The sequence below is a fragment of the Carassius carassius genome, chromosome 41 (assembly GCF_963082965.1).
Source record: "Carassius carassius chromosome 41, fCarCar2.1, whole genome shotgun sequence".
NCBI classification, from domain to species: domain Eukaryota; kingdom Metazoa; phylum Chordata; class Actinopteri; order Cypriniformes; family Cyprinidae; genus Carassius; species Carassius carassius.
In genome coordinates this window covers 13,872,115-13,887,805 of record NC_081795.1, presented here as the reverse complement: position 1 = coordinate 13,887,805, position 15,691 = coordinate 13,872,115, and the positions used below count along the sequence as shown (strand labels likewise).

General features: G+C 36.9%; 1 protein-coding gene across 1 annotated transcript in view; it reads left to right on the top strand.

The window, feature by feature from the left end:
• LOC132123095 (pleckstrin homology domain-containing family G member 2-like) overlaps positions 1-15,691 on the top strand; it is a 57,312-nt gene that overhangs the window by 26,198 nt on the left and 15,423 nt on the right. Inside the window, exon 3 of the mRNA XM_059533634.1 lies at positions 8,327-8,733. Within this exon, the coding sequence (XP_059389617.1) occupies positions 8,327-8,733 (407 nt within the window). The remainder of the gene's footprint in view (positions 1-8,326; positions 8,734-15,691) is intronic.

The following is a 15,691-nucleotide window of genomic DNA, read 5'->3' as shown; positions in this document are numbered from 1 at the left end:
TTGGAGTAATTTCTCCAAATTTGATGTGCGATTCATTCGATTAAGTAATCGCCACATCATGTAATTAATTAGATTAAAAATTTTAATCGCATATATATATATTCATTCGGAATGTAGTTTTAAGAGTTTTTTTAGGCAAGAATGTACTTGTTTAAACTTCAAATAGCCTATGCGATTTGTTAATAAAGATAACGCCTATTTTTACATTTTCTTCTACGTTTTTGGAGATGTAAGTTCCAGGGTGTCAGCAGCCATTCAGTCCTCATGAGCCCACCGAGAGCAGCCTCACCTCAGCCAGATCTTCTGGAATTTGCAGCTGGATCAGATGTATCTTTAGTGGTTAAACATAAAATATAATTTGTTTTGGGTAATTCTAACAGGCAGTCTTTGGTCCAATTAATCTATTAATTGTTCCAAAGCAAATATCTTTAGCTGAGGGTAAAATCTCATCACGTTGTATTTAATGTAACTTTAGTGCTGTATATAAAAGCGCTGCCTTTGTACTTTTGACTGAATTGTCTAGCAACTTTTATGATGACTGTTGTTGTTGTTTATTATTCACTAAATACTATTTTATATTCATAGCAGAGATGCAGCAATTGTAATTTTCTTGGCTGATTCTGAATTTTTGTTTGTGTGATCTGCCGATATTCAATTTTTCAAGTAAAAAGTCAGTCATAAAATAAGAACAAATAAAATAAAAAATTGCAAACAAAAGCACAAATAAATGCAAAAGAATAAAGAGAGCTATGATATGAATTTTTTCAGGTTTAGTTTTTATTCAGGTAAGAAATACTACAGAAATTAAATTAATCAAATGTACATTTTTATAAAAAGGTCATACAAAAATCACACATAAAATAACATTTGCGTACTCTTCACTCTGTGGTAAACTTAGATTTTTCATAACCATTTGAAATTAGAAGCAGCCACTGCATTTTAATCATGAATTGATTAAAAAACAATACATGTGCAATGTTTGATTTTTTTATTAGGCCGTATATATTCAAAGTCTGACGCAAAAACAGAGTGATCTCACTTAAGCTTGGTGAATTTATGCTACACAAAACATCTGCACGAAATAGAAACAGTAGACGGGCTGAATGAGATGCAGATTCACTCTGACAGCAGGAAGCGCTTATGGTACAGTGATACAGCGTTCCCTTGGTTACACTGTAAACACAGCAGAACACATTTAAATGCATCATACAGAGAAAGAATGAAAAGAAACAACATTTATGAAATCAGTTCCATTCACCTCAGAAACACATCCATATAAAATTCAATGTTTTGATTTTCTTTCTATATTTTGCACATCGTAAACGGTGATCTTGTTCTGACTGCTACAGTATTTCTCCTCTTTGTGTCCGACTCCATAGTCTCTGGCCTGTTAACAGCCGTTTACAGACTAATTATAATAATAACATAATTATTTATGAAAAATTTTCCACATGAATGGCAATTAGGTGCAATGTGTAATATTTACAATGATCTGTTTACAGAAATGCAATATAATAACTATGTTTTCAGAGGTGTACAGTATAAAGACCTTTCTTAATGAACCGTTATGTTTTTATTACCTTAGATTGAGCTAGTTCTATCTACATACACCGTGGGTCCCCTTACATGGAAGTCTCCACCATGTTTGTACAGTAGCCCTAAACAGACAAACTGCTCTACAGAGCGCGTTTTGTCACTTTGTTGTTTTTGCGAATAAAACACTGACACAATGATGAACAAGTACATTAACATTCGCAATAACATTGATTTATTGAATAATTAAGTAAATATAATCCTTGATTTACCTTTGTTAAGAAATCTCATTGCTCTCTGCTGTCTTTACCAATGACATCTTTACCTGTGTCCGCCACCTTAGCTTCTCTAAAGGGAGGGGTGAGCGGGGGACTGAGTTGTTGGCTGCAATTCGCAACGTCACCGCTAGATGCAGCTGAAATTTACACAGTGCACCTTTAATGTAGATGTCTTTTGTGCACAAATGCTTTTTAATTGCTTGAATTTTTTATTTAACAAGACTTAAAAACATTTGCAAATGCTCCTAGTGTGTTCACGGTGTGTTCACTACTCCCTGCTGTGTGTGTGCTCTTGGATGGGGAGCAACCTTGGGGAAGTTGTGGCTTAGTGGTTAGAGAGTTTGACTTCTAACCCTAAGGTTGTGGGATTGAGTCTCAGGGCTGGCAGTACCGAGAGAGAGAGAGAGAGAGAGAGAGTGTGTGTGTGTGTGTGTGTGTGTTTGAGAAACAAGACAACAACATATGAGGAACCACTGAATTAGAGTGAATTAAGTTCGTATTAGACTGAATTTCATAAAAACATATCTAGGTCACATTTCATATCAAAATAAAGAACACTGTATAACAAATTAAATTATATATATATATTATATACACACACACACACACACAAACACACACATATATATATATATATCTGGGCAAATGATTTCCACAGACTGTGTGTGTGTGTGCTTGCATTTTGGATGTGTTAAATGCAGAGCACAAATTCTGCGTATGGGTCACTATACTTGGCTGTATGTCACGTCACGTCAATTCCGAGTATGGGTTACCATACTTTGCAAATGTCATGACTTTTTCTTATATATATATATATATATATATATATATATATATATATGTGTGTGTGTGTGTGTGTGTGTGTGTGTGTATATAATATATATATATATATATATATATATATATATATATATATATATATATATATATATATATATTTCAATTTGTTATACAGTGTTCTTTATTTTGATATGAAATGTGACCTAGATATGTTTTTATGAAATTCAGTATAATACGAACTTAATTCACTCTAATTCAGTGGTTTCTCATATGTTGTTGTCTTGTTTCTCAAACACATAAATGTTCTTCAGTATTTTCCGGTAAGGACTGAAGAGTTTGGAAGCTCCCTGTGGTTTTGCGGCCTGCACGCTAAAACACACCTAGGCAGGAAATATCTCAATGAGAGAGAAGTGTGCAACCAGCCCAACTTTTTTTGCACATTAGATATGGTACGTGGTTCCTGTTTGCTTTATGACTAATGAGGTCCATTCAGTCTCTGCTAGAATAAGATTCAGTTTCAGAAATCATCTGGTAGACGGCGGTAGCCATTTGCTTTAAATTAGTTATGAGGACTAACTAAACTACAGTTAGAAGACTAACCGCATTGGTGGTCATTCCAGCTGATGCTGCAGTGCCTTGCGGATCAGGTATGTGCTCTCTTTCTCTTGGCTTTCACTCGTCTGGGCAAATGATTTCCACAGACTGCTGTGATCTATATAACAGGCCTGATTCTCTGTTAGGTTTGACTCTTTATTTGAGTTTGAATTACTAAATAAGAGTTGAATGGTGTTCATGAGATTTAGGATGAAAATACCACCACAATTACTGGAACTCATTAGTACGTATCGCTGACTAATAATACATTATTATTTACATTAGAAGATCTATATTATGAAAATGTATTATTTAATGTATTAATTCAATGAGTCATTCCATTTTCCATTAAGAATCATATAATTTTGAAGAACAGTATATGTGTGTTGGCTCATGCACATGTTCAACAGTCTTATCTAGAGATGGTTCAGTGGTTTGGTCTGTTGGACATTCTGACCAATTTATCCACCAATTTGTGCTGTTCGCTTAAAGGCTTTTTAAACTTAGGCAATCCATAGGCATTGCTGATGGTTCTTCCATGCCACATGAAAGCTTATGACTTTATGTCCAAGAACGCTGTCTGTTTGCTTTTGTTCCAGAGGATGCACTGGATTTACATTGTCACACTTCATGCATCTGTCTGGCTGAATTTATGCTGCGCTTTTAACTTTTTCCTGAATGCTTTTGCACCCAGTACAGCTGATCTTGAGATAAGTATCTAACGAAGAGCAAAAGATGGCCATATCGTTGATGTATGTCTGGCCATGGCCAATTTTTCTTTTTCTCATTTAACTTTTTTTTTTTTTTCATGTGCGACTGCCGCCACCGTGGTGCTGATCTTGGATTGGAGCCAGCAGAAGATAAACATGTGCCTTCATGTACTTTATGAGTGTGTTTAGATTAAATTCAGGCCATCAGTATTATTGAAGTGCTTTCAAACCCTGTATGAATGCAGGGAATGGGAGAAAAGACTGCAAGCTTTTTCAGCTAATGGTCAGTTGGAATACTTGATGAATGATAGGCAGACTTGTCGAGGAAGGAAGTGTAGAGAGTAAAAGTTGACTGCGTCGCACTGGCTGCTAGGCCAGAGGAAATGGAGGATTGTTCGTCTCCACCGGTTGGGCTCTGTAACTGGGCCACCATTGTGAGAAGCACAGCCCAGCATTCAGCATTTAAACAATGGCAATCTTCACGGCACTCTGTACCAGCCTGTGTTTACTTGCCTTGACGACCAGACTGTTGTGTTCAGTTTTGATACAGTTTTTTGTAGGCAGGACGTTACTGTTTTGTTTTAGAGGTTCTGGTCATCTGAGGGCATGGCTGACTGAATGACTTCTGTGTTTGCAGGTTTAATTGTCCAATTGCTGTCAGGAAGTTGTGATTTTTGTTTCCTCTCTATACAGGACGTACACTGCACCATTAGATTGACAGCTCCTGTGGGTTTGCTGCAAGTCAGTGTGATTTAGATTTGCACAGTCACACCTTTGAGGCTGGGAGAAAATATTTGCAAAAAGCAGTTTGTAAGCACTTGTTGTTTGTCTTTTGTACTTTACTGTTGGGTTGTACCTTACCTTATAAAAAAAAAAAAAACCTTATCACAATTTGGCCAGATGATGCTACCTCAACACTACAGGACTGCTTTCAGTGCACAGACTGAAACATGTTTAAAGAGGCAGCCACCTGCAACAACCTCACAGAGCTGCAGGAGTACACTGAAACTATCAGAGCTTCTATCAAAAAGTGCATTTATGATGTGACAGTCACCAAGACCATCACCAAACGTGCCAACCAAAAGCTGTGGATTACAGCAGAGGTTCGTGGGCTGCTAAAGACCAGAGACGAAGCATTCGGATCAGGAGATAAAGCAGCCCTCAAAACAGCAAGAGAGAATCTGTCCTGTGGCATCAAAAATGCAAAATGGTCATATGCTCAAAATATTAACAATCACTTCACATCAGAGACATACGGAGCCTGTGGCAAGCCATTCAGACCATCACTGACTACAAGCCCCAGCCACAGGCCTGTGATTTTTATACATTCCTTCTGGATGCACTGAAATGCAGAATGACACACCTGCACAAAAACTTCCCATACCTCTCAATGACCAGGCACTCTGTCTGTCTCCAGCCGATGTAAAGAAGACCCTATCTAGGATTAATCCACGCAAGGCTGCGGGTCCTGATGACATACCTGGCCGTCTACTGAAAGACTGTTCTGCACAGCTGACACAGATGTCCTAACAGATAACTTCAACACCTCGCTGAGCCAGGCAGTCGTCCCCACATATCTCAAATCCAAAACAATCATACCGGTACCAAATAAATCACCTGTGTCACGTGTAAATGACTACCGTCCCATAGCACTGATTCCAATCATGATGAAGTGCTTTGAGAGGTTAGTCATGTACAACATCAAAAAAAGCATCCTATGTTAGAATGCTGTTCATCGAATTCAGCTCAGCTTTCAACACAATAATCCCAGAACAGCTCATTAATAAAGTAAACTTGCTGGGCCTTAACAATTCCCTGTGTAATCGGATCCTGGACTTTCTAACTGGAAGACCTCAGTCAGTCCGTGTCGGCCACAACACCTCGAGCACTATCACACTGAGCACAGGTGCCCCACAAGGCTGTGTGCTCAGCCCGCTGCTCTTCACGCTCTTCAATTCTGTCAGTATAGCTGTTTGTTGGTACAATGTTTGTGTGAAGCATTTTATAGTTGTATTTTTTTAGTTTATGTATAGGAAAAATTTATATATAGTATATTTAAAGTCAAAATCTGTCAGTAGTTTAATTGTGTATAGGTACAGTATTTATGTAAAGCATTTGTATTAGGGCTGAAACGATTCCTCGAGTAACTCAATTACAAAAAATGATCGAGGCAAATTCCTCTGCCTCGAAGCCTCTTTTAATTTATTTTAAATCTCACGTCAGGTTCTTTCGCAATGATTTTTTTTATGTGACACAACGCGTTTACGTAACCCACAAAGCGGAAAGAGACACAAGCGCTGCATCTGAAATCGCATACTGCAAGGAGTCAGCTCTGTTTTGATTTGAGGGCGCGGGCAAACGTAAAGAGAACGTCGTGGCGTGTGTCCACTGCAAGATAGAGCTGAAATACCACAACTAGAGCCCTACGATTTACCGTGATGCAGAAAACGCGGAGGGAATTGCGGAATCCAGTCATAAAAACTGAATTTACAGTTTAACGCAGAATGGTGCGGAATTTGCCAAATTTTGAATGGATTAATCAAAAATAGGTCATTGCACTTACTTCAAATCACGATATGGACTAATATCTGTAAATATTAAGCCGGAACAGTCTATTTAAATATGAATCCTGCATGTTCTGCGTGTCTGTGTTAATGAATGGAGCAGAAGCGCGACTTCCTTTATTAACACACTGAAGCGCGCGTGACGCTCGCGGTGATTTCAGCGTCTGCTATCTCACTAAATAAAGACGTGAACACATTAACAACATCTCCAGAACTGCTCTGACAGTCACTTCATGATCATTTGACCGTTTGATTTGAGTAAAACTAGCGTCACATCACATACACAGAACTGTAAAGGTACGCCAACCCGTCAAAATAAAAGTCCTGTATTACTGTTGTCCTACTACTAAAAAAAAAAATCAAACATTATTATTTTTTTTTTAAAGTTTAATCACACAACATTTCTTCCATGTTTTATTTTTAATAGTAAGTCCCCTTTGTTTACCAAAAAGTTAAGTTAATGTTCAATAATTAAAAGATAAATTAATGTTTAATGTGCATCTCAGAAAATGCTTTGTTTAAAACCCCAACTGAATGGCACTTAAATGCACTTAATTCATCTGTCAACTTTATTGTCATTGTTCACAGTACAAGTACAGACAGAGAAACAATGGGTAATAATTAAATGTTTATTTTTGATGTATGCATTGCATTCTATGCATTTAAAAAATTAAAAATTAAAAATTCTAAAAAAGGAAACTTTGTTCATTTTAAGAGACCCAGGAGTCTTATTTTCTCTTGCATAATTAATATTGCACTTTAATTAAGCAAAAACAAATTTTATCCGATTACTCGATTAATCAGTGGAATTTTTGGTAGAATACTCGATTACTAAAATATTCGATAGCTACAGCCCTAATTTGTATAGTTTGTATTTTTTAGTTTATGTATATGTAAACATTTTTATATATAGCATATTTATAGTCAAAATCTGTCAGTAGGTTAGTTGTGTATAGGTTTATACTGTTTTGCTTCACTGTTATATGTCTGTATTGTGACGAGTCAGCTGCCTCCTCCCTGATTGTCACCGGCACCCCGTCCTAAATCGCCAACGAGAGTGATGCGGCCGCTAGAGGAAACCGCCGCCCCTCGCGCCCCGGACTGAAGAGGGGAGCGTGTGTGGCCGCCGGACTCCGCCCCTTACCTGGACTCTTCCTCCATGAACACTGCCCGACCCACACGAACCCCGCAGCACGACGAGGACACCAGATTCCCTGTTTATTTTGGACACTCTTCCCCTTTGGCCACCTTTATCCCCTGTTTTATTTGATTTTCTGTTAATAAAAGCCTCTCCGAGGCCTGACGCCACTCCCACTGTGTCTGTCTTGTGCTCCTCCCGTCACAGTATTTATGTAACACCGTGGTCCTGTGAGGCACGGCATTTCGTTCCAGTGTATGTCCACACATGTAGTGGAATGACAATAAAGCTCGACTTGACTTGACAAGACAACACAACGCACAAAATCAGAGAATGATTATAAAAAAAAAAAAAAAAAAACAAAGTGAGGTATTTAGTGAGAAATTAAAATGTTTTATTGAAAATTAGAAATTTATAGTAAGTTTTAAATTATTTAATTTTTGCATGCAGACTTTGGTATGCCGAGCACAGTTTTGAGACACCGTTGTAATGTATTCTGGAATGCATGCGTACTGTGGTCTTCAGAAAGATGATTTAATCCAAAGTCACTATTTGCTCTCGTCTTAATAGGAACAATTTATATGAAAGATGTTTCATTTGTGATTTTGCTTTTCATAATATTGTCTTACCGTCTTAAACCTTTTTTTTATTCAGTAACCAAAAATGCTGTATTATGCAGTGATTACCAGTATCTTCACACTACATTTTTTCTGTTTCTCTCTGCTGCAGCTGCCAAGCGCCCCTCCTCTGTGTCCTCGCTGAGTGGGATTGTGAGCCGCATGGCCTCCTCAGGGGGCGCGTCCCGTGGTAGCTGCACCTCTGTTAACACGGTGTGCTCTGACAGTGACCGTGGAGCCAGTCTCAGCTCCTCTGCCTCGTCTGTCTCACTGCAGGATGGGCACTCTTCCTCTTCTTCCTCATCGCTCCCCTACGGAGCCGTGCCGGCCTACCTCGGGCCGCAGCATAATGGCTCCGACATCAGCCTGGACCTCACCCCTCTCTCCCTGCTGACAGGAGCCAGTCCCCTCCCTGCCTCCACAGCACCGCAGCCCAAACTCACTCGTCTGGAGAGGGTGGCTCTGGAGATAGTGGAGACTGAGCAGGCCTACGTGAGGGACCTCAAGAGCATTGTGGAGGTAAGGACCAGACACATGCTGATCTCTGTTCCTATGATGTTTCGTACTTTAACACAGAAACAATGTTAAAGTAATGTTTTTTCTTTTTAATGATTGTAACCTTGGTCTAGTTTACCCCAAAACTCATCCTAATATTGTTCTAAAACATATATGTATTTATTTATTCTGTGAAACACAAAATCAGATACATTTGAAAAATGTTTTTTTGTCCATGCAATGAAATTATAATGGTTATTTGGACCCTAGACTTTTATTACAAAAACCTAGGAACAGCCTAGAAACCCCCCAACCCAAAACACGACTGCAAACAGCTATTGTTGCAACATCGTAGCAACAACTTAACAAGCAGCTAGCAACAGCCTAGTAACCACCAAAAAAACAGATAGCGATACCATAGAAACGACCCAGAATAACCTAGCAACAGGCTAGAAACCACCCAAAACACTCGCGTGAACAAGTACTGTAGCAACAGTGTAGCAAGCCCCAAGCAACTAGTCTAAATTGATATTATTTATTATTTTATTAAATAATAGAAATTAATTTTGTAAGACTTTTTAATTTAAGTTAATAATTTTAATAATACTGAAAAAAGCAAGCCAAAAACATAACTTTTATTGAAAGTAACAATAAAATTGGACAGAAAATATATATTAATGTTAAATATCAATATATATTATTTAATTCAGTTTAATGAAACAGAATCAGATATAACTGTTACTAATTATCAAAATAATGAATAGTCCTAAAAAAAATTTTTTTTTTTATCAGAGCATGTGAGCAGAGCATAGCATCATTTTACCAACGTTGCCCACTATAGCTGTACAACAGCATGCTACAGCACAGTAGTGCTGTTGCAAACATGAACAAGAATTTTCCTGTCAGCACGTTATTTGAGTGGATGTTGCTTTTCTGGTGAGCATGAGTGGTATATGAATGGAAATTACATTCATAGAATTCTCTTTTGGCCAAAAACCTACAATTTTTGAAATTGTGGTGCATCCCTAAAATCATCCAAAACAACTCAAAGAACAGTTAGTAACACCTTAGAGGCTAGCCAGAACAACCTAGCGAGCACCTAGCAACAGCCTAGAAACCATCAAAAGTATAAATTATTGTATTAATTAAAAAAATTATTATCAAACAACCAAAAACACTACAGTGAACAGCTAGCAACACCTTAGAAGCCAGCCAGAACAGTCTGGCAACAACCTAGAAACCACCCGAAACATCCAATCGAGCAGCTACTGTAGCGACACCCTAGGAACAAGCCAAAACAACCTTGCAAACACTTAGCAATAGCCTGGAAACCACCCAAAACACCACAGTGAACAGCTGGCAATGCCATAACCTAACCATAACCACAAAATAACCTAGCAAGCACCTAAAAATGACCTAGAACCACTCGGAACACTTTATTAACCATGTAGCAACCAATGGGAACCAATCACAATCACACCCTAGCATGCTGGTGTGAAGTTCACATGGGCAAGAACCGCAGTTGAAATGTCTTTTATATATATATATATATATATATATATGAATGTTAAACTCAAATAGGAAAACACTTGGAATGACTGTGGATTGAATACTATTATTTTTTTGCTGGTCCAGACCCACCCAGATGGTGGTTCATTCTTTAGAGTTCTAGGATTGCTCAGTCATGGAAGTTCATCTAGATCAGCATTTCAACTGTCATATCGCTTCACCTGCCGCCCACCCTGTATATAATCCATATAACAGACAGCAGAGAAAGCCGAGCTCTTTCCCCTTGCCAGCGGCGATTTAAAATGTGATCATTGTGAGATTCTGTTGTGCATTTCATCACACATTCAGGTGGAGCAAAGGAGGTCATGGCACTCGATGAAAGCAGCAATAAATTCAGACCGTCACTTCAAACGCATCTCTGCGCTGCTTTTCGCATGCGCAGCGCTGATCCAGGACAATAAGGAGGCTGTTGCTCAACATTGCACACACAAATCAGAGTGTACTGTAAATATAAGAGACTCTTTGTGGATGCTTTTCAACACATTCATCATATTTCCATGCACAAGTTGTTTGAAAGATCAGACCTCGGCTGTGACCTCCGGCCGGGGTTATGCCCTGTTCACATGGGCAATGATTTTGTCACAACATTGGTACTAGTTACTGCTTATTTGTATTTTGTTTCAACAAACTTGTCCTTGTTAGGGGTTAGTTTAATTTTTTTCTAACACTAACAATAAGGTGTAATTTGTTGACACTAGTTAATTTACTGTATTAACTAAGACAAACAATGAACAATACATTTATTACAGTATTTATTAGTCTTTGTTAACATTTGTTAATAAAAATACATTTGTTCATTGTTAGTTCATGTTAGTTCACAGTGAATTAACTAATGTTAATAAACACAACTCTTGATTTTAATAATGCATTAGGAAATGTTGAAATTCATAAATGCAAAAAAAGTTATTTTAAATTGTAATAATATTTTGCAATATTACTGTTTCCTGTATTTTTTGATCAAATCAATTCAGCCTTGCTAAACAAAAGTTTAAAAAATATTTTAAAAATCTTACCAACCCTTAATCATACACTTAAATGCTAGTGTATTTTGTTAGTGTTGACATGTTAAAGGTGCCATCTGTCATGTCTGGCAAAAAAATCAAGTCATACTCCACATTCCATACCAGATGGGGGCAGTATGCCTCAATAAAGTGAATTGGTCTACTCTAGAGTAACAAACGAGAAACGGCATAGTCTCTATGCTCCGCCCCTACCTTCACAACAACCCTACAGCCATAGCCGAAGCCTAAGAGGACGTTTTGCCTCCAGAGGATCGTTGGATGATGTCAAGTGATTTTGAAACATGACATCTTCAAGCTACTCCCCTTCACCTTTACCAGTGAATATGTTCATATTCGTTTTGTTCATATTACATTTTGAGTTGTATATACACATTATTTGAATTAAATTAATTTGACAGACAGCATTCTGTCAACATCATTGGTCAACATCAGACAGCTGATGTTGACCAAGCTAGCGCCAACCAACGTAACCAGAGCTGCCAACTCTCAAGCATTCACCGTGAGACACACGCAATTGACTCTTTTCACACGCTTTCACGCCACACATCAATTTTCTCACGTACAGAAAAACCACGAAGCAAAGAGGACACGGAGACCAACAGACTAGACGGAGCAGGTTAGTTATGATATAAAAAAATGGGTAAGTTATAGCTAGCTAATTATCAAACGCAGCTACGGTTAGCCATCGCTAACATTAGCACGTTTATCGAACAGCCTTCGATACATTTCTATGTTATAACTTCCCGAAAAAAAATACACAAACATATAAAACAAACTTCTAGCGAAATACTAACAGCATCTAACTTCCCAATCCAAAAGAAATGTTGCAAGTTCGGTGTCGAACCTCATTTCTTTCAGGTCCATCAGTTGTCTCCAGCAGGGACGTGCACAGACATTTTGAGGGGCAGGGGCTCAAGTGAAATAAGAGGCACTTCTCATAATTAGGTTTTTTTTTTTTTTTTAAACAAAAAAGTATTAGTATTCACTAGGTTTATAGAGCAGCAAAGGAAACCATTCCACAATGTGCATGTTTTGAAAACATTTTCTATGCTACTAGTTTCAAGTATATATGAAGAGTTCAGATGCAAAAGCCTCTAAGTGCCATATGAAATTTTCTTATGAGCTTTTTTTTTCAAGCTCGTATTTAAGTTCAGTAATTTAACTTAAATGACAATTAATAGGTAATTTTCATTGCCAGTAATGTGAAATAAGTGAACATAAACATACAAGCTTGATAAAAATGATCATTATTGAAGGAAATTTCAGATGGCACTTTTTCATCTGAACTCTTCATATTTAGAATTACCTAAATATAACTGCATCAAACAGAGGGGCGTGTTTTACTAATAATTTGTTTATTTTTGCACAAGGCACTACATCGTTTTAATTATTTTGGTGTTATCAGAATACATAACACGTTAAAATTAAACTTACCAAAATAATTGAGTAAAAATTCAATAAAAGCCAATGTCATGTATGTATTTGTGGTGGTATGGAATACTATTTTATAAAGGTTTTGAGGAAATAAAAAAAGTTAAATTACTTAAATAGTTAATTTATAAATATTGTTATTTTTAAAGTTTAATGTTAACTTATTTTTACTCAGTTTTATTTATTGATGTACCAGATGCAGTTACTCAGATTTAATACATTTTTTAGAGTGTATCCTCCGTCTGTTTGCATCTGTAGATTTCTTCTAAATTCACCAATTTAGATTTCTAAATTTCAGGGGGAAAGACTCTTGATGTAAGTCAATAACTGGGGACGTTCTGTATGCAAATTAGGCATCAACTAGTTAAAATGCACACATTTGCATCCAATTGACAGGGAAATGCAGGTAAATAGGATAAACAAAATAACTAAAGCATATCACATGGTGGTAATCAGTGTTGGGAAGGTTACTTTGGAAATGTAATAGGTTACAGATTACAAGTTACCCTGTTTAAAATGTAATAGTAGTGTAACTTTTTCAATTACTTTATTAAAGTAATGTAACTAATTACTTTTGAGTACTTTTTGATTACTTTTGTAAATTTGTGAAAATTAAAGAATAATAAATAAAAGCATATACATCAACTTAAATACAGTTATCTAATAAGCATGTGACGTATTCTGTGTAATAAAATCCTAAACATTGGTGTTTTTTTTAAACTGCTGTCTCTTTGTATATGATGATAGTTTTCTCAAAATAAGTAAAATGCACATGAAGTGACACAGAGCAGTTCTAGAAATTATGTTTACTGCTCATGTACTCCTATATTGAGACAGCAGAGGTTGAAAACACTGCAAGCTTCAGTAGGCCTATGTGTAGTAAATGAAACCATGTCTTTGCCATTAATTTACAGGAGGGGCGGACTGGGAAAAAAAATCAGACTGGAAAATTCAAACTCATACAAACAAATTCATGGACAAAACTATTTTTTATCTATTTTAAATCTTTAATTTGGGGACATGCAAAATAATTAAAAGTTCTCTCCTGAACTGCACCTTCACTTCCATTTTTCTCTTCAGTTTCTTTATTTTGCCCTTTTATCCATCTCTCTCTTGACTTTAATATACTCAAGATTGAACAAAACTATACTTTACAATACAATACTCTACAATACTACAATATCTTTATAGAAAAATCCTATATATAATCCATATTTTTCCCTTACAAAAATTAACCATGCTTTTATTAGCCTATATAAAAGTAAAATAACCTTGAGTAATTTTTTTTTTTTTTTTTTTGCAAATGGATTTGTATTTATTTTTAAATAAATACATTTGTAAAATAATTTTACATTTATGGTTATCACAGTTAAACAATAGTAACCATTTTCTCTGGATTTATAGTTAAATATTAAAATGTTAATTTTCGTAAGGGTTGTGTTGTTGTCTGTCGTAGCTCCCCCTAAACCTATAAAAAAAAATCTGAATTTTTTCAGCTAAATTACTACTGTAACATTACAACAGATAATAATTATGTCCCTTATATAGTATTTTGAGTGATGACTGATGAGCAACGTGCTGCTGCTTGATTAAATAAATAAAAAAACAAAGACAAAAAAAAAGCATCTTTACAGATGAAACTGACCTGAAACCCTGAACAGGAGTTCTGCTTCTCTGCTCCAGCTGTACGCTTCCATAGTCTCTCTCTCTCTCTCTTTCTCGCATTGATTACTCTGAGTCTGATCCAAACCGTTTGGCGGAGGCGCGGAGAGCGCGCGAGTCATGACTAACAATTCATGATTTATTAGAGATTTAATTCTCAACTGGCGGATTCGCAAATGATCGCTTTAGTACATTCGGCAGGCAATTATACAATAATGATATTAAATAGTGGGGCAAAATCGGCTGCCAGGTCACCGGGAATTGTCCCGGTTCTCCCGGTGTCCAGTCCGCGCCTGATTTCCACAGACACGCAGAATGTGGAAGTCATATATTGCATTTTTGGGGCTTAATATTCACAGACACTAGTCCATGTCATGTTTTGATTCAAGTGTACTGACCTACTTTTGATTTAGTCATCCAAAATGTGGGATATTCCGTCCGCGTTAGGCATTCCGTTTTTATGACTGGATTCTACGAACCAGACTGTGTTTCCGCATCCCGGAAATTATTAGCGCGGTATGTCTCAGAATAGTCAGTGCAATTTGGGAAAGAAATCAGTTAAATCTGTATGTAGATGCGTGTAAATATTCAAATGTAATCCCCTTTGTAATCGTTAAAAATTCCATAAGTAACTGTAATTTAATTACTAATTTTTTCTTAGTAACTGTAACTAATTACAGTTACAATAATTTTGTAATTAAATTACGTAACGCCGTTACATGTAACTAGTTACTCCCCAACACTGGTGGTAATATATGCTTATTTTATTAACTTATTTTATTACATGGCTTTGTTGAATTCCAATGTAGAACTGTGCGGAGTATAACAGACTGTTGCCATGAAAAACAGAGCGTTGCTATGGCCTCACAGGATTCTAACCGTAGAGATGGAGCGGACTATTTTCTTTAGCGGAAGCAATGGAGGGAGAGGGAGCACTTCAGAACTCCTGACCTGATATTTATATACTATATTTCAATAAATATATTTGTTTGACAGGGAAGCTGTGTGCAAACAGAAATATATATTATTTTTCAAAAATAAAAAAAAAACATCGCAGAAAAAAGGGCACTTTCTCTCCAGGAATAAAAAGGGCAGGTGCTCAAGCCCCCTTTCATGTCTATGTGTGCACGTGCCTGGTCTCCAGCGATTGAAAGCAGTGCCGATGTTTACTCTGGTTCGGCTCCTTTTCTTATCGGATTTGATTTGTGATTCCGAGCGCGGTTGTTTCCCTGTAGCGGGTGGTGGTCTCTTGCCAAGGGCTTCAGTCATCCTTCCTACCTTACCTTCGTGTAGGTAAT